At 44.2% G+C, this 19,633-nt stretch overlaps 1 protein-coding gene across 2 annotated transcripts in view; it reads right to left on the reverse strand.

The window, feature by feature from the left end:
• Positions 1-19,633, reverse strand: part of ARHGEF6 (Rac/Cdc42 guanine nucleotide exchange factor 6) — a 712,936-nt gene that overhangs the window by 397,094 nt on the left and 296,209 nt on the right. For both annotated transcript variants that reach the window (XM_085607964.1, XM_085607965.1), the window contains exon 8: positions 12,678-12,773. In XM_085607964.1, coding sequence (XP_085464090.1) covers positions 12,678-12,773 — 96 coding nt within the window. The remainder of the gene's footprint in view (positions 1-12,677; positions 12,774-19,633) is intronic.

Here is a 19,633-nt window from a genome sequence, read left to right on the forward strand (position 1 = left end):
TTCATGGGTTCAACCAAGGGGAGCTTTGAATCAGTCTGTGAGGAAATGCAGGGCTTAGTGTCCACACTGGACGGTAGTCCATAAAATTTCTTGATATGACTCGAGTGCAACCACCCTTTACGTCCCTCGATCTTCACGGCTGTCCTTGTTGCCAGTAGGACAAGTTTAGGCGATCTCCACCTAGGCTCCAGTTGGGTCTTACGGTCGAAATTCCGCACTAGGACCATATCACCTGGAACCACGTCATGGGGCTTTACCTCAGTGTTATCGGGAAAAGCTGCAGCTACCTGTGAACGACAAGATTGTAGTGCAGACATCAAGGAAGCCAGGTAATCTGTCAGCATATTACAGTCAACATCAGTGATTTTGCGAGGTATAGGCGTCCCCCACATATTTGGCGGTCTACCGAAGATCACCTCGTACGGGGATAGCCCTGTTCGAGAATGTGCTACCATTCTCATGTAAAAGAGCGCAACTGGTAAGGCTACTATCCAATCGACACCTTTTTCTCTACATATTTTGGACAATCTAATTTTCAGAGTTTGATTATGACGTTCCACGAGACCTGCTGCCTCAGGATGTCGGACACAGTGGAATTTCCATTGGTAGCCTAATAAGAGTGAAACGTGTTTCATTAGTTCCGATGAGAATGGCTGGCCGTTATCTGAGTAGACAACACGTGGCAAACCATACCGTGGGAAGAATTCTCGAACTAACTGTTTGGCAGTAGTCGGGGCAGTGTAATCTGAAACCGGGTAGGCTTCTGTCCAACGGGAAAGAGCACAGACAACTACGAGAACATATTTGAATCCTCGACATCGTTCCATCTGGATATAATCCATCTGGAGGACTTCAAAAGCATGATCGGGAGGTTGAAATCCACCCTGTTCTACGGGAATGCTTTTACCTGGATTAAACTGACAACATATCATACAGGTACGAACTTTTTGTTTAGCTGCGGCTCGTAAATGTTTGTTGAACCAAATGTGTTGAATGCTGTCTAGCATAGCTTTTTCTCCTAGGTGCGCTGGACTATGTATTGTGTTAATGATGACTTGAACCATGGAATCGGGAAGAAACCATATAGATTTTTCCTTCGTCATCCATCCTTGATCCGTTTGGATCCCTCCTAATTCAGTCCATTTCTTTATTTCTTCTGGTGTAGCATGTGTCTGTATGTCAATTACATCAAGGGCGGGATCCTTAACTGTCATGTAATGTGTTGGTGTCAGAACTATTGTCTTTGTCGCGTCAGTTGTATGAGTCTGGTTCTGAGCAGTCTGTTTAGCTGTTCTGTCAGCTAGGTCGTTACCCTGAGAAATGATATCGGTAACTTTTGTATGAGCTTTGCATTTCATAATCGATATTGCAGTAGGTAAATGAATCGCATCTAATAGGGCTTGAATGAGGGGTCCGTGTTGGATGTGGGCACCGTGAGAAGTTAGATAACCTCTCTCTCGCCACAGCACGCCGAAGTCATGGACGACTCCGAATGCATAACGTGAATCTGTGTATATGTTGACTTTCTTATCTTTGGCTTGAATACAGGCTTGTGTCAGAGCGATGAGCTCTGCTGCTTGAGCTGACAAAGTGTTAATACAATTTGTTTCAATGACTTCAGTGTCTGTTGTGACTGCGTAAGCGGCCACTAACTCTCCTGTACTTGTTCTCATACATGAACCATCTACATATAATGTCAGGTCTGGGTCTGATAAAGGGATGTCTGTCAAGTCTTGTCTTGGTTTCGTCGTGATAGTAATGACTTCGACACAATCATGTGCCAATGGATCTGTTCCGCCTACTGGTAACAGTGTGGCAGGATTTAACGTATTACAACGTCTGATTTCTATGTGTGGTTGAAACAATGTCAATTCGTAACCGGTGAGTCTCGCTATAGTCAAGTGTTGTGTTTGTGTGCAGTTCAAAAGAACCTCTACTGCATGTGGTACTTGTACTGTCAATTGATGTCCTAACACTATGGCATCGCTTTGTCTGATTGCTAAAGCTGTTGCTGCCACTGATTTCAGGCACGCAGGAAGAGCCTGAGCTACTGGATCTAATGTACTAGAGAAATAAGCACATGGTTTGTGTGATCCTGCTTGTTCCTGAGTGAGTACTGACAAGGCAGTACCTTCGCGTTCTGTAACAAAGAGTGTAAATTGTTTATTGTAACATGGTGTTGCTAAAACAGGTGCTTGGCATAAAGCTTTCTTTAAGCTTTCAAAGGCATGTGTGTGTTCTTGAGTCCAAGGGAGGACAGTCGATGTGGCTGCCTCCTGTGTTGTCAACTGGATGAGTGTTTTTGCGAGAAATGCATATTGAGGGATCCACTGCCTACAGTACGAGGTGAGGCCTATAAAAGCCCGTACCTCCTTTTGTGTCTTGGGTGGTGGCATGTTAGCGATTAACTGGATGCGGTCGGGTGTAAGCTGTCTTCCCTCCTTGGACAGCGAGTGCCCAAGGTAAACAACTCGCTGGACACAGAATTGCAGCTTAGATGGGGACACCTTGTGCCCCTTGTCAGCCAAAAATTTTAAAACCGTCAGTGATGCTGTTTCACATTCAGGTTCGCTTCGGGCGGTGATCAGCAGATCATCGACATATTGAAGCAAGGCAGTGTTAACTGGCATGTGGATACTGTCAAGTTCTCGTTTCAGTGCTTGGCTATAGATGCTGGGACTTTCTGTAAATCCTTGAGGTGCGCGTGTGAATTTAAAACTTCGTCCATTTAAACTGAATCCGAACAGATATTGACTTTCCGGATCTATTGGGACGCTAAAGAAAGCATTCTTGAGATCACTTACAGTGAAGAACGTTGCTTCTGAGTCAATAGCAGTTAGTAATGAAGAGATATCTGGGACCACAGGGTATTGTGGTACAATACATTTATTTAATTCGCGCAGATCAATAACTAATCGATATACTGGTGGTGCTTTTGGATCCGTTCTTTTAAGAATCGGAATTATCGGGGAATTGCATATATTGGAGTCGGTTTCTACAACCACTCCTTGTGTAATGAGCTCGTCAATGATTTGCAGCAGAGCCGCAACAGCATCTGGTGGTAACCTATATTGTCGCATTCGTGGTAGTACTACTCCTGTTTTTAGTGTGACTCGATATGGTGTAATGTTCATGCAACCAACATCAGTGGGGCCTTGTGCCCATAAATGTGTAGGTAAATTCTGCAGTCGGTGATCCATGTCTCTGGACACGTAGTGACCTTTAAAATCACGTAAAAATAATCGTACTCCTTCCGGAGAACAACATATTATAGCTCCTAGAGCTTTCAATGTTTTTATACCTAACAAGTTTTCTGGACAGGATTTAGTAAGCAATAAATCTGTAGTACGTGTTAATGGACCAACCGTAAGTGGAAGAGGCTGTGTTACTTCATTAATGATAGGCTTTCCTGAGAATCCAAGGGAAATATTCTGTGAGCCTGAGAGGGGTGCCCCTGGAACTTCACTGCGTCGTATAGTTGTTCTGCTTGCCCCTGTATCAAGTAAAAACTTTCTGTCTTCCCCTAATAGTTCACTATGTACATAAGGTCCCTCTTGATCTACCGGAACCTCAATAAGGGGTAAGCCAACTTCCCTCTCTAGGCTATTTCATGTGTATCGCTGATAATCGGGATAATCTGCTTGTGCATACTGGTACATCTGTTGCGTTGTTGCTTGAGTGGCAGCAATAGGCTGCGCTTGTGGTGGTACTACGTTCTGTTGTGGAGCTGCCTGTTGCGGAGCTAATTGTTGCGGGGCTGACCTATGTTGTGCAGGTATTTGTTGTTGATTCTGATCTTGTCTAGGTGGACGTGGTCTTTCTTGGGTTCTACCTGTGGCAATATTATGTTTCAGGACTGGACAATCGTGTATATAATGACCTTGTTGTTTACAATAGTTGCATGTCCCTTTCGTTGGACCTGCGGAATCACCCTTTTGATGACCATCAGCTGGAACTGACTGAGCAACAAGCATTTTCATTTTTGTATCTTTCATACGTCTTTGTTCATGTTCTTGTTCTTCCCTAATTCTATTGTGGTGATATTGTAACATCTGTAACATCTGTGATGGGGTGTTACCCTGCCAGGTACTCTCAAATTTCAATACTCTATTCTTAACTTGCGGCAGAGAATTTTCAACTAATTTTGTCACAAACAGATGTGGATATGACTCACTACTTGCTTTTATGCCACTATTTATACCAAAACATTTTTCAAATCGGGAATAGAAATCACTAGTGTCTTCATCTTGCTTTTGTTTACAGGCTGAGATTGCACCCCAGTCCTCCTTTTTCGTAGTTAATAAACGTGGCAATACCTGCACTAGTAATCCTGGTAGTGCTGTAGTCTTTTCCCCAAGCCCTGCTCCTGCAGCTCGGGCCTTTTCTTCGTTTTCTAATGCTGTCCAGTCTATCTTTTGGTCTCCCACCTCCCATTCCTTTTCTTTGAGTTTCTCGTAAACACCGGCAGGCATTAACACTTTTAATATTTTCATAATGTCGGGGTAGGTATACTCTCCCATGAGTAGCATGTCTTTTATCTCACGGTGGAAACCTGCTGGATCCTTGTCATGGCTGGGTACTACTTTCTTCATCTCTAATAATTCGAGTTTAGTTATAGGCGTGTACACAAACACGCGTGTAAAGTTATTACCTTCACCTCTGATTGGGTGTACTTCGCGTAACGGATTCAGTCTATCTATGTGATACATTTTTCTTCCCATAATGGGAACTGGAACGTGTTCTGGGCATACGAAAGTTATATACTGGTTTCGAAATTCTAGAATTTCTTTAATCAAATCAGTACCTGAACCTCTCCATGTATTCGTGAGTAGTTCTGTCAATATGTCAGGTAAGGGTCCTGGATCGGAGTGTTGGCTTTTATATAATATAAGGAGGTGTTGAATCATGTATATACTAGCTAAACGCTGTTCGTCTGGGGCAAGATTCAGAAACGTGTGTGCTAGTGCATCATCACTGTATTTACTAGGACTGTCAGCCCATTGTACTGCTGACCTGGCTAATTCTTGTTCATCCATGGAATCGAGCATATGGTACCCCCTTTGATCTCGGAGTAATTTATCAGCGGCTTGGAATAGGTGTTCAGGGGACCTTGTATTTAACATAGGGGTTTGAAAATGTCTATTACATTCTGGACGTATCGAACATATCGGATCATTGAAGCCTCTAGTAATATTATGGGGTCTTCCTCTACCTACGTAAGCTATCGTTTCTAATTGTTCTGATTCTTGCTCCTCCTCTTCCTCTGATTCAATTCTGTCTGCCTCTCGTCTTTCTTTATGTATTCGTTCTATTTCCTTGCGGATCTTTCGGCACATAACTACTATGCATGACTGTTTATCATGTTTCTCGTCTGATATATTCTGACCCCATTTGACAAGTTTTTGCATGGTATCATGATCTGCCCCAGGCCTGTCTTGGTTCCTGATCACGCAGTTTATGAAAAAACGTAGTAGTTGTCTTTGGACATCCACTTTCTGGTATTCCATAGCTTCGTTAATACTTTCTGGACCTCGCCCTGTTTGGACAAAGCGATATATATCGTCTAGGTGTTCAACCATCCCTGGTATCGTCATTAAATACAATGTAGCTCGTCGTATACGTAGTGATGATATGAGCAATCTGTCCTGTTTACCTGGTACTGGGTCGTATCTACAATCCACAAGCTGTTCTTTAAACATGTCGGATGTCGCTAGTTGAGGTGTACGCTGGAGTGCTAAATCTCTAAGAGTCTGTTTATTTCGCGGCGGTGTGGCAAACATGTCTGTCGTACCTCCTGTAGCACCGTCTGAGGTGCTGGGCACGAAAGGATTCGTTGGACGTAAGATAGAAATTGTAGATGCGGGAAAAACAGTAGAAACGGATGGACCTGTGGGAACTGGTGTAGGAGTTTGTGATTGCGGGGATACAGACGGATGCTCTTGGTGTTGTGCACCATCGGCAAGCGGTGTGTGTGGTATGGTATTAGCACACTCGGGAGCTACGTCATCTAAATAGGAGGAAAGGAAAACGTCCTTTGCTGTTTTGGGATGTGTTTTGGGATGTGCTTTTATCGGGAGCAATGGAGGAGTCAAGTCTTTTGGTATTTCCGGGGTAGCCTTAGGTAACCCTTCGGCCAGAAGAGGATACATACCATTCATAAGAGTGTTTCTTTGTCTATCTACTTGTTCTGTTTTTACTCGGGTACCTTCCTCTATTAATAAATTTTCTCGGGTTTTATTTGAATTCTCCCTACCTTTCTCTTCCTGTCTGAGCGCTTTTTCTGTACGTCTATATGATTCTTTACGCCATAATTCAATGGCATCTTTCTGTGACTGTCTGGCTTTCTTTTTCCATAATTCTTCTTCTACTCTCATGATGCAATCTGCATCCCAGGTCCCCGCTGCGGGCCATCTTTGACTCTCTGGTAAATCTTTGGTGTAGTCCACCCATAAATCAAGAAATAATACGGCATCTAGGCCATGTTTATGATACATAAAGTATCCTGGAGTGTCCCTAGGTGGGATGGGAACAGCTTCTTCGAGTACTCCTTTTCTAGTTTTGATCTGTCTTAATTTCGAAAAGAGCGGCATTTTTAGATCTGGTTACTTAATTTTAAACACACTTAATACAGTAAACACAATAATGAACAGTCATTCATACCACAATATATAGAACGTATTAAAACATTTAACATTTAACAGTTAACGAACGATGATAACTAATAGGAAACTAGTTACTGACATAATACTAACACTAGAGAATACTTATTTATATGCAAGACATACTAGATATACTGCTAAACAGTACAGATACACTGCTAAAACAGTGCAGACCGGATTTGTGTACCCAAACCCGTCTTGACCGGCACAGATTATGTGCACGTTTAAATGCCTCCCCGGCAATGGTACTCACCGGGTAGCTCGGAACGGAAGGCCTCGGAACGGAACTGAAACTGGACCGGACTGGACTCGACTCGACTGGACTCGGAACTTCGGAACCTGGTGGGCCTCTGTATACCTCGGATCTTGCTCTCTCAGCTAGGCTCTGGTCGGGATACTTCGCACTTCTCACCGCCTCGTCTGGGTGTTGATCGCAGCCTCAGTCACCCCCGCTTGGCCGGAGGGAGATACAGGAAATCCTGCAGGTACGCGTTTTTGTCCGTTCAGCTGTGGCAGGAGACCGGGCCTGCAACGCACCTCCGGCGCGTGAGATGAGAAAGTGTCCCTGTTCGGGCGCCAATTTCTGTGGTAAATATTTCATTACCGGTACTATTTTTTATGCAGTAAAGTCTAGTAAGAATAACTCAGTAAATATAAGAGGCAGAATCCGTGGTATTAGAGGTTGTAAAAGGCTTTATTCCTCTACAAAGGAAATACAATTCGAATTGCAGGCTTCACACTCCATCACCATGAGGGTTCAGGAAGGAAGGCGATACATTATTGACAGGTAATCAGTTTTATAGGAAATGCATTATAGTGTAACAGATGCAGGAGGCGTAACAGTTGATAAGAGAGATAAAATATGCATACGTAACCAGAAGGGCGAACATATAGGCGTAACTTAGAAAACGTCATTATACATGATGTCACAAGTGGGTGGATCCATAAGAGAATCCTGCAAGATCAGCAGAAATATTTGGCAGAGATGCGTGCGCAGCCGCATGACGTGTGATCGACGTGCAACTAGAGGGTGAAGGGGACTTGACATTTAGCTCTACGTGTGGAGACAGAAGTCTGGGGGTTATGTCAACCTAATCCCAAATCATATCTAATATCCTATGTTTAAAGAACTGTGTTATCCAAAAGGAAAGGTCTCTAGGATAGAATCTATTCTATACTGACTGTGAGTGCGTGTATAAGCGTCTAAGTGTCTGTATGAGATGCGAGGGGACAGGAATCTTCCATGGTAACAGGGGCTATGAATTACTTGCATGAGGACAGCGAGGCCTGGCCCTTTGCTCGGTAGCTGGAGGAATGTTTACCTAAACTACTAGACAGGAATGCATCGGATGAGGAGCAAAGCAGATAATCTTGAAGGTGAAATACAGTTTTTGGCAGGCAACAGGCTGGATCAGGCACCGTTAGCCGCGCAGGGAGTAGGACAAAGTTCATGGATACAGATGCAGGCTCGGGCTGGAGCTTCCAGAGGCAGGAAGCAGGAAAGGCTTGATGACAGAATTCAGGGCCTACTCGCCTGAATCTGTAAAATGTGGAAAGTGAACCACATAAAGTCGGTGGCCTTTCATACTTAGGAATGGAATATCTGACCCATTCATGGTGGATCTGAAAGAGGACATGTTGACGGTGGACGCACATGTATTTGCGTCTTCAAAACTGGAACTGGAGGGAACATACATGTACTTATAGCATGCACATGGAGCCGTTGGGGTCTACGATAGGGGACATAACTGATCACAAAATTCATATTTCCTCAGGGTAACAAATTGCATGTCTCATTAATATTAATGAGGCAGTCGCAATTTGCGACCACATTGGGTATGGCTAGCACTCACAGGGTTGATGGCCTGCTGGGGTCAGCAGACCACCATGCCAGTGACTGCTTTTTGAAAAAAGCAGTTATTTTTCCTAAATGCAGCCCGTTTTCCTTAAAGGAAAACGGGACGCATTTAAAAAGGAAAAATGAAACTTTTCAGTTTCATTATTTTTAAGGGCAGGCAGTGGTACCTGTGACCACTGCCTGCTCTTAAATATTTTCTCACATACTCACAAAGGGGAAGGGGTCCCATGGGGACCTCTTCCTATTTGCGAGTAGTTGTGGTAAACTGCGAGTGTATTGCGGCAGCAAATGCAGTCGCAAGACAATAGTACATGGCATGGTGACTCGCTATTAGGAAGGGATTAGAGTCAGTAACTCGCAAAATAGCATTTGTACATGCCATTACCCTTTTTTGCAGGCGCAAACGGGAGGATCTCTCATTTGCGGCTGCAAAAAAAGGGTCGTACATCTGGCCCATAGCCTCCTTCCTCTCCACTGTGACTCTATGTCAGGTCACCCGGAACAGAGAGCGGAACTTGGAGATCCTATTACACCCTTCAAGATCCAGGAGGCCATTAGAGCGCTTGTTACCGGTAAAACACCTGGGCCTCCAGGCATACCGACTGAATTTTAAAAGGCATGTGCATCACTGTTGGCCCCCATCTGCAAAAACTGTATGACGAGGCTTTAACAGCCTTGGGAAGCAATAATCATCTCCCTCCCTAAACCGGATAGAGACCCTAGCGCACTAGGCTCGTACAGGCCCCTGCCGCTCCTTAACACAGATTACAAGGTACTGGCCAAGATACTAGCTGACCGGTTGGTGTCAATGGTGTTGACGCAGATTCATCCAGACTAAAATGGGTTTGTACCAGACCGCAACACATCCCTCAACCTGCAGAGGTTCTTCCGAGTTTTCGAACATACTCCTCACTAGTAGCCCCAGGCTGGTCGCCTGGTACTGGACTTGGAAAAAGCCTTCAATTTGCAGTAATAGACCTTTCTATTTAAGATTCTGCCATGATACAGCCTGAGGTGCTGATTTGTCAAATTAGTGAAACTACTATATACCCTACTACTCACCAGGGTTCGAATAGGTGCCCTCATCTCAAACCCAATTCGTGCAGGGAGGGACTGGGGGTTACCATTGGGAACGGATTTCACACAATCTCCCTATATGCTGATGACCTACTCCTGTATTTCAGGGATGTAAGCAAAATCCCCACACTGGTGGCCCTAACACTTAATAGGTTCGCCGACCTCTCAGGCCTTAAGGTGAACTGGACAAAGTCTTGTCTTTTTCCGTTCACGACCCCGACACAGGACCCTGCTCTGATCCTCAACGTAGTGAGGATAACCTGGCAGCACACTATGTTCCGGTACTTATATCATTCAGCTGAAGACCTGTTCGATGGCACCCTCTCTCGTGCAGTGACATCACTAAGATCACAAGTAAACCTTTGGAAAACACTGACGTTATCAGTCACTGGCCGTGTAGCTCTTGTCAAAATGGTCATGCTCCCTTGCCTCTTATATTATTTCGCCAAACTTCCCCTCTACGTCCCACGGATCATTTGCCATTCCCTTTAATCAGTGACAAGTGAGTTCTTCTTGTATAACTCCAGATGCAGGGTCAAGCTCTCAAAACTTTACTTACCCACTGACAAGGGCGGCCTAACAGTGCAGAACTTTGAACATTACGGTCTGGCATCCCAGCTCCACGGGGTGGCCAGATGGCTGGTGGGCCAGCAGACAGCGGATACTGCTACAACCAACCTGGCCTAAACCATAATCGCCATCCTTCACCGGTTCCATCCTTGCTCTACAGTAACAGTGCCTACACCCAAATTCCTACGAGTATCAATACTATCGCCGAAGCCTTTTCATCAGTACTCCATACGCTCCGGCGATGGCCTCGTGGAGCACTCCCAGGGGATTTAAGATGAGCTCAGCAGCAGAGTTGGCCTCCTGGCATGAGATGGGTCCCCACAACCTGGGGGAGCTGCACCGTGACAGGACTCTCATCCCATGTAACTCCCTGATGGATGAGGAGGGGCTCCCCCGGGCATTCCCTTTCCATTGGTAGAACTCATTAATTGGTGCACTGGGAAAGTAAGTGGGGCGACTTGACAGAGGAACAACCAACGCACCTGACACTAAAATATCTACATGTGATGGGGATGGTCAGTCACCTAATCCGCTGGCTTACGGACTCACTACACACGCATGCGTTGCCACAGCTCACACCCCTGCACCGATGCTGGGAAACAGACATGACTCGCCACTACACCAACAAAGAATGGTCTGCCATACTAGAGAGCATCGTGTCTCACGGAACGCTCCGTTCTGGCTTATCCAGTTCTACATTATCCACAGAGCCTACCATACCCCGATAAGGTCAATCGCTACTTCCACCTTGTGGATGCCGCCTGCCCCTGCTGTAACCTACTACACATGCTATGTGCTTGTCCGTCTCTACACCAGTACTGGCAAGGGGTCACCACACATCTATGCACCTGCACGGGGTGCCCCTTGCTGAGCAATTGGGAAGTATGCCCCCTGGGCCTACAACACAAGGAGAAAAGGTTAAATGGCTCTCTCTGGCTTCTAGACCCGGGGTTGTTACTGCCAAACGCCTAATCACCAGGAAATGGAAATCAACTACGTCCCCGGCACTCACAACATGGGTTCTACCCACTATCACATGGGCGCAAGCGGAGAATATAGCACTGCACAAAGAGGACACCAATGGCCTACGTGAATATCCCATCCCACCAACTGGGACACCATATTGATCAGCTTTAAATCTACCACACAGCTCACCCACCACGCCCCAGACCACTCACCAAACCCCATCGCAGCAGAGGCAGACACACAGGAGGTACCCCTGTCTTTTCACTCCTGCTCGGCGTGCAGCCCTCTGCACCAACTAGTCTCTCGGACGAATTAGAGACCCCTCTTAACTGAACTGTTGTCATACACACAGCATGTAACTGGGCTGAGGGGTAGCGCATGGGGACTCACAAGTTAAGGTTAAAATTGTTAAGAACTCAGTACTTTTCTGTCAAATAAATACTGTTTGATGCCTACCTCTGTGATGGACACTGTATCCAAACCTCTCTTCAATCATTCTGTTTATGGCATGGAAACAAGTGATGGACATACGTGTTGTACTGTACATTATTTGTTGCTCTGACCCGTTTAATCAACATGGATGTTTGCATTTGAAAGATTTAACATCATATGCTACGTAAATGTCAAATGTGCTATCATGTAACCTGCGATGTAATGCCAAACCTGATACTGTAATAACAAAAAGAAAATCACAATAAATAGATTCAAACAAAATAATGAAGGGAAATCATAGTCACAAAAATGAGCAAGACGCTGAGGAAAACTCTTGCTTCAAAGAGAAGCTACTAGAAATGTCTCATGTCTTTAAAATGCAAGGAAGCTGTAATAAGGTTTTCAGTCATTTAATGTGTACAAGTTCTTATCTCAACAAAAAATAGGAGGATTTCAGAGAAAAACATTACAGAAAATAAACGCGCTATCCCACAGCTCCAAAAATAAAGTCCACTCACACATTACTTGTAGAGGGGAAACTGCGACGTTCAGATGTGATACTGTGCGCATAAGTGTTCTAAAATATTATATCATATAGTTTATCTGTGTTTTGGTTTTGCTTACTGTTTACACGCGGCCTACTCCACTGTGCCTGCAGCCCATAAGGGATCAACCCGCAGCCCCGGACTCGCCTTGTTTTACAACTGTTTGATCGACCGCCTTCACTACTGGATTTCGTTTGCTCCATTCCTTCAGACGCAGCCAGCCCTGTTGGGTTGTAGGCGGCTTGCTGTGTATAACTTCTTGAATTTCATGTTGGCGTCGTACCTTGCCTTGCTTACACTGACCTTGCTTGGCCGGCCCACTGGGTTGTAGGCACCTTCACATTGTGTTCTGCATTCTGTGCCGTTAATAAAACGATTTAATACTAAAATATTATATCATGTGATATTACGGCAGATTTAAAGAATCACACTCTAAAAGATTAACCTTTGATACACAGAGAAGGGTAACCATCATTTTCCATTATCAAAGATCACTGAAAATAAATGCAGTCATCGAAAATTATGTTACAACATGTACAAACCTACAACATTTTGCCTACAGTAGCTTACTTGGCACACTCTTCCAAAGACTGATATAGCTTTTGCTGGAAAGTGCATATTTCTTCAAAGTTTCCCAGTAAGTAGGCAATATCCACAGAAGTTAACCTGCAATGAAATAAACACGGTCTGTAAGAGGTTACAATATTAATCGATCTGATTAACATATCAACAAGGGCAGATCCAAGAGTTTTCTAGTTTAGACCCAATTAATATTGTCACAGTTTAATCAGATTCCCCTTCCCCCAACTTTAACACACATTTTCTAAGCCAGATCAAAGAGAATAAAATGATTGGCTGGCCTAGAGACACACTGTTTGATAAAAAGCAGGAAAAATAAACATTTGCAAACATATGCAAATAGACAGAGGTTGCATACAAAAGGTAGAAATTCAACTTCAAGCCCAGTTGCAAAACACTGGGGAGTTCTCTGCACTAGTAGATTTCCACCTAAGCAAAGAGCTACACCTGTCATATGGTTCCTATGAATTAAGTAGGACTGTGTATCCGGACAACATAACTGTCAAGAATATGGGGACTGAGTCCACACATCATCAGAGTACGTTGGCCCAGTTCCTAGTTAGCTCACAGTGCCCCATTGGAACCCCTAACCTGATCAGGGGACCAGATGGTTTCTGCAGCCTTGTAACATGACCACTCTAATTCCCCAAGGAAATCGTGGAAACAGATCTACCCTTTCGTTGTTACCCATGCATGCCCAAGGAAAACACAAGAAGATCTAAATTAGCTTTTCAAAGATTTATTGAATCAATTGTATTCTTATGTAAAAAGCAGGAGCTTCAATTATTAGTAGGATGAAACATAGCATTGTGACCAGCATTACAAGAATGGTGAAAAAGATAAACAGTACAGCCAGTAGGACATCAGTGTGTGATTATATGATTGTATAATTATATTCATACTTATGCTCTTTTCTAATACTACTTGCACTAGCGAGAACATAGTGGGAGTACCCTCTACCAGATCTCTTGGACCAACCCAACCCCCATACCTACGTATGATGTATCTGGAAGCCAATCTAGTATAGAGCAGAATATCTTTCTCTGCAGGATGAAGGTTAGAGACAGAAGGGGTGCATCTCAGTCACAGTGCACAGTGTTCCAGGGCAGTCCCAGCAGAAGAAGTGCTCTTCTACCCAAATGTGGCACAGCGGCAGTTTATATAAGAAAAAAACTGCTCCAATCACACTGTGTCAAAAGTGCAAAGCTGATGTGATTGTTTGTCTTGAGACTCAGAGCTCTCTCCAACCAAATGCAAGGGCATCACCTCTAAGGCATGATAGCTCTCCATACACTGCACTCAGTCATTAGGTGTTTTTGTAACGTTTGCACCAGGTCCTGAAATGATTAAATTGCGACGGTAAGCTCACCCTTCATAATTTGCACTTCTAACAACATAAACATGTGTTGGAACACACAAAGCAGCGTTAGCTGCTAATTCTGGCTTTAATCTACTGGAACTCTAGCTGCTCAAAGAATCCTTGGAGAGTAAGGAAGTCTACCAAATCTACAGTTCTCTGGTGCTGAACACCTCAACCCCTTGCAGGAACTTAGGCTTAGATTGGGAGCAAGACTGGGAACCTTAGAGGAGAAGAAGTAGTCTGAGGCCAAAAAGGCATTCCGCATTCTGGCAATATCTTCATGCCTACGCCTTATTCAATTTAAATAGCTCCACCTCCAGAGGGGTTGGGGTAGAGGGGTGAAAGTTGTACAGTTCCAACCTGAACTGTCTTAGATGCAACACAAAGTGGTCTCTCACATAGCTATGCAGCATATACTCCCACATAGAGCGCAGCTGTCGCTGACTTTTTTTTTGCAGAGTTTTATATAGCGCGAACTTGACCCGAATCCAATCAGGTATCAGAGTGCTTTACATAGCACCAGTTATGTTACATGAGGACACACATTCATTTTTTGTTAGGCACGGGGAGATTAAGTGATTTGCCCAGAATCACAGGATGTTCAGCGTCATTACCGAGGCTCGAACCCAGTTCCCCAGGTCTGAGGTCGAGCGCCCTAGCGGTTAGGCCAACTCCTCTGAATTAATTACACCTTATTTCTAAAGGAGAGCTTTGTTTTCTTGGTGCAAAAATTAATTCAGAGTTGAGTCAATGAGTGGATATCTTTGGTTTTGTCCAAGACAAACTAGATGCGCCCTGCATACATGCAGCAAATATTGTGTCCTCTTAACTGACGTTGCAGGGTTTGGGAAGAGAGAGTAAGAATTATTAACTTGTTCAAATGAAAGCTCAAGTCCACCTTGGGCATGAACTTTGGGTTGGTGAGCAAGATAAACTTTTCATTTGTGAAGCGCATATATGGTTATTTTATTGTGAAGACCTAGTGCTCTCCTTACTGATGTTAGACACAGAGGAAGTGCTGTATTCCAGAAGAGGTACTTGAGACCTGTCCTGTGTATGCACCAAGGGGAGGCAATATCAGTGGACTGACCCCTGTGTTCAGCTCCCATTTCATCGGATGGCATCAAACAGGGAGGGAAACTCTGAAAAGGGCTTTTATGAACTGTTTGGTGATCCGCTGGGCACACAAGGATGGAACATTATTAGATATTCTGAATCTTGATATAGTTGCTGGATAGACTCTAACCGAGGAGCATTTCAGGCCTTCCTTAGCTATGTTAAGACGGTACACCAGTACCTGGTACGGTTGTATAGAAATAGATTTGTATCCTTGCACCATAGGCAGTTGCAGGTTGTGGTTGCAGCAGGCAAGTGTGCTTGTTCTAGTATCTCCCGAGTAGAGCATGGAGGCGAGAAATATAATCTGTAGATGACTCCAGGTGAGGAAGTCTTCTATCTCCTTATTTAGGGATAATCACACCTCTCTATTCATCACTCAGGTTTATATCATCTGCAGCTATCTTTTCTTCCTCCTCCTCTGGTTCTTCCTCCTAATCGTTGTCCTGTTGATCCTCATACTCGCCCATGACATGAGGTATTGGTGATTTTCGGGATCCTGGAGGAGGCGGCTGTTTAGGAGATGGCTAGGCCCGTTTTGGCTAGGAGGTAGTTGACGAGGCACTGCCCCTGGAAAGCTGGGCCAGTGGCTGCTCAAGATGTTTGAGACATAGCCCCTTTAGAGCCTTCCTCAGAGGATTGGCAATACTCCTCTCCAGTACCTTCATAGTTCGGAATATACTGTACCTCCTGTTGCGTTGGTCCATAGGCTGCAGCTGACTACTCCCGAAAGCTAATATCTGCCCCCAGCTGTATGCCTAGAATATGCATCAGGAGTTTCGTCAACTTTCAAAGGAGAAGCCTGAATTTGTAAAAAACAGACACATTTTTATAGAAGCTGGTAAATTGAAGTGCTGTGCCATATTTGCAAACACTCTCGTTAACGAGGTTGTAGCTGCCATCAACAAGGTAATTGTCGACTGAGTCATCACCGTTGATGGGGCAGTTGTCAACCGGGTCTTCATAATCAATGGGGTCTTCCTCATTGTCAACATGTCCATCATCGACAGTGGTGCTTTCTTTGTCGTTGATGGGTCAGGCAGGAATTCTGTGCCTCAGAGGAGTTTGATTTCTGCTCCTTCTTGGATGCACAGTGATTTGTAGCCCTTTTTGACACCTTGTCAAAGGAACATTTATTTGTTCCTTCTGAAAGACAGAGTCTGGCACTTGTTTAGAAAATTCCAATCTGGGAATTCTCAATGTATTCTTCTTTGAAGTGCTTTCATGGAAGTGCTTGGTGCAGTCCTGTGCATGGAATCATCCCCTAACAAGGAGGCATCCCCTTTACGGGGGACACTTCTTTAACAGGGAAAATAAGGCTTCTCTCCGTTCACAATCCTTGAGAGGCTTTGATGGAGAAATCCGACAAATGCACCTTATACTTTAGTTGCAAGCAATATAGATATTTGACATGAGGGTGATCAGAATAACTCTTACACTGCACACAAGAGGAAAACATTTTTAGGGATATCTCTTCTTGTCTGCCATAATGTCAGACAAATAATCTCTGAAACAACTCACTGTGCAGTATAGCTAAATTAGGAGCTGGCAGCAGTACAGCGGGAGGTAAAGAAAAGGACAAAATCCTGTGAAATGTAACCAATATGTCCAGAGAAAGCAGAGCTTTTTCCAATGACACCTTCACCACGACATTCAACAGAAATCGGAGCATGGTCACTTCTCGGAGTAGATATTGCTATTAAACAAACACTGTTGTTGCGCCGTTTTGACTCGGTTCGTTGCTATTTTCAAACTTTTTTTTGTAAATATCTTTATTGCATTTTAACTTCATTTGTATGTATAACAGAACCACGCCTGACATGCAGCACTTGCCAACAAACAGGTAGAATATCGCTCTATCAGAAAACCGGCAGGTGATACAAGTACATGTACAGCCCAGTATGAACAATACAAAATGAAAAAATACAAAACCAATCCCCCGCAAACCGCGCATGGTGTACGTGTGAATAATCTTACCCTACCCCTACAACCTGTATCTCCTGTGTGTCCCATGTTTCACCAATCAGTGGCTAGAATATCTCATAATCAGCGACCCCACAAATATCTCCTGAGATCTAGCCACGGTAAGCATCCACCCAATCCCTCAATCTGTTTAAATGGTCAGTAGCATCGAGACTTGGTTGGGGTCCCCCACATCTGTGCCTGCACAGGGCCATTGACAGTGTCCTGAAGGAGGGCGATCAACCGTATTCACCTCCAACTTCTCTAGGTAAATGACTCAGCACTGCACAAAGTCTACGCCATCCACCTTTGTGCGTACCAGTCTATAGACCACCACCATGGCCAGCGCCCATACGCATGTCGGCCTGACAACGCTTCAGGTGTGGAGCTGTGGCTGACTTCCAGGCCATAGTAATGCAATGTTTAGCCAGAATCAGTGCCAGATTTTGGAACCACAACGCCTTAGTTTTCTTAGTGACTTTTCTACATTGAGTAAGCACCAAGCACAATCCAGCAGAAACACTCATTACCTCCGACACCATTTGCGTAACTTGCACCCAGTAGGGGCGTATCACCACCATGCACGACTACATCATGTGGGGGAAATCTGCTTCCTCCATCTAACATCTGGGCATTTGCTAGTCGCACCCAGGAATAGCCTACCAATCTTCAGTGGGGTGAGATATGCATGATGAAAATATTGGGACTGAATGAGGGGAAACTGCACATTACACCTGCCTAACCGACTGGAGGTACCGGTCCCACAGTTTGTCTGAGATATCAGTTCCAAGTGCTTGTTTCGACCAATCAGGCAGCTTTTCGTTCTCTTCAGCAGGGCGCCTACGCAACGTGGAGTATAGGCGTAATGGCCTTGGTAGACTTCCCCGTCAGAACCACCTCTAATGGTGCCCCGATAGGGGGTTGGTCCTAGTCAGGACCACACCTGCAGTTTTCAAACATACTGGGGTTTCCAAACTTGATCAGTGGTAATGACTGAAGCATGTGAATCTATTAAAGATCCAACAGTGGAGAATATCATTGATATCCAAGCAGGAGCACACTCCGAGGCACCTATTGATCAAGATGGAGTTTGGTACAGAGCTTAAAATAAGGCCCTCCACCACTAGGCAATTCCAGAGGGCCACTGCCATTTGATATTATTGCATAATAAGAAAATGTTCTGATGCCTCCAAGTACAATGCAATATTCTACATATGAGCCATTTAACTGGCTAATAGTTTGCTGCTATGATTTATGTTCAAGGCAATTCTCACACAAATTGCATCTGCACAGAAAGATCCTTGGTAAGCCCATGTAATATTATCCAAAGGATGGGCACACTTCCAGATAGTTATTGACTGAGGATTGGGGAAGAAGGCATGAGGTGATGCCAATTGTAGTTCTCTACAAACCATAGGATAATACTATTATTGTACACCAAGACATATTTCTATCACCTCTATGCTTTGCAAAATAAAATAGCAAAATCAAAATATATTGCTGCAGGGGTAAAGGTCCTCCCCTGGCTCGATAAAACTAGGCCAACCTGACAGTCTTGTATTTTCTTAGTCTTCTTTGTGCTTTTATCCCTGTGGACTCAGTCTGTCGACTACAGCTCCATCCATTCCCATCCATCGTGGCTGCTGTCACCTTGAGCCAAACTACGGGCACACTGGAACTAGCTGCATTTTAATTGCAAGCGCACAGCACACAGGCCTTTTCATGGCTCAGATTTTTTTAGGGCCTATTAGAACTCGTCTGACAATCGGATTTTGATTTGATCTTGAAGGCTTGTAAGCCAAAGCTGTTATGTATTAAAGTAAAATATTCCCCAATTGGGCGACCAAGTGGGGTTACAATTTATGTTTGCTTTTGTCTGTTAGGTCTAAAGTGATTGTCCATATGTTTTTTACCAACAGCCCTAAAGAAGTCCCTATGCTTAGGGACGAAACGCGTTGGCTGTGCCCTTGTCCTTGCTTTTTAAAGTGGAAAAAAGAAAAAAATAATTTTCAGTAAAAGTCTTATGTTTTGTGATGTGTAGTTCCTTTACTTCAATAATGATGTAACTCTGCTTCTTTATTCTTTGGAGGGATACACTTCCCGTATGGAAACTCTATGTTTTTGACTCTCTCATATGTGTATGTGTGTGTGTGTGTGCGCGAGTGTAGCTCTGTCTTGCAGTGTTGTCATGATGCAAGATGCCTTTCACTTTAATTTGCCTGGTAAGAGTTGCAATACATCTTCTGGACCATCCAGTTGAAACATGTTGGCGACATATGTTTTCATACTTAGGAGAGATTGTTGCATTTTCAGAAGACGTTCCTGAGTGTCACAGATAGTTGGAAGGTCTTTTTAAATATCTATTAGAAAGAAGATTAAAGCACTGGATAAACTGGTGGTATGTTCATGTCTTTTGAGTAGTTAGCAACTGAGGTCGACTTGTCCGATTTATGGAACAGCGGGCTGAATTGTATGTCAATGAGTGAAGTACTCCTAAAGCATGTCCGTG

Source organism: Triturus cristatus, chromosome 5_2, assembly GCF_964204655.1.
Source record: "Triturus cristatus chromosome 5_2, aTriCri1.1, whole genome shotgun sequence".
Lineage (NCBI taxonomy): Eukaryota > Metazoa > Chordata > Amphibia > Caudata > Salamandridae > Triturus > Triturus cristatus.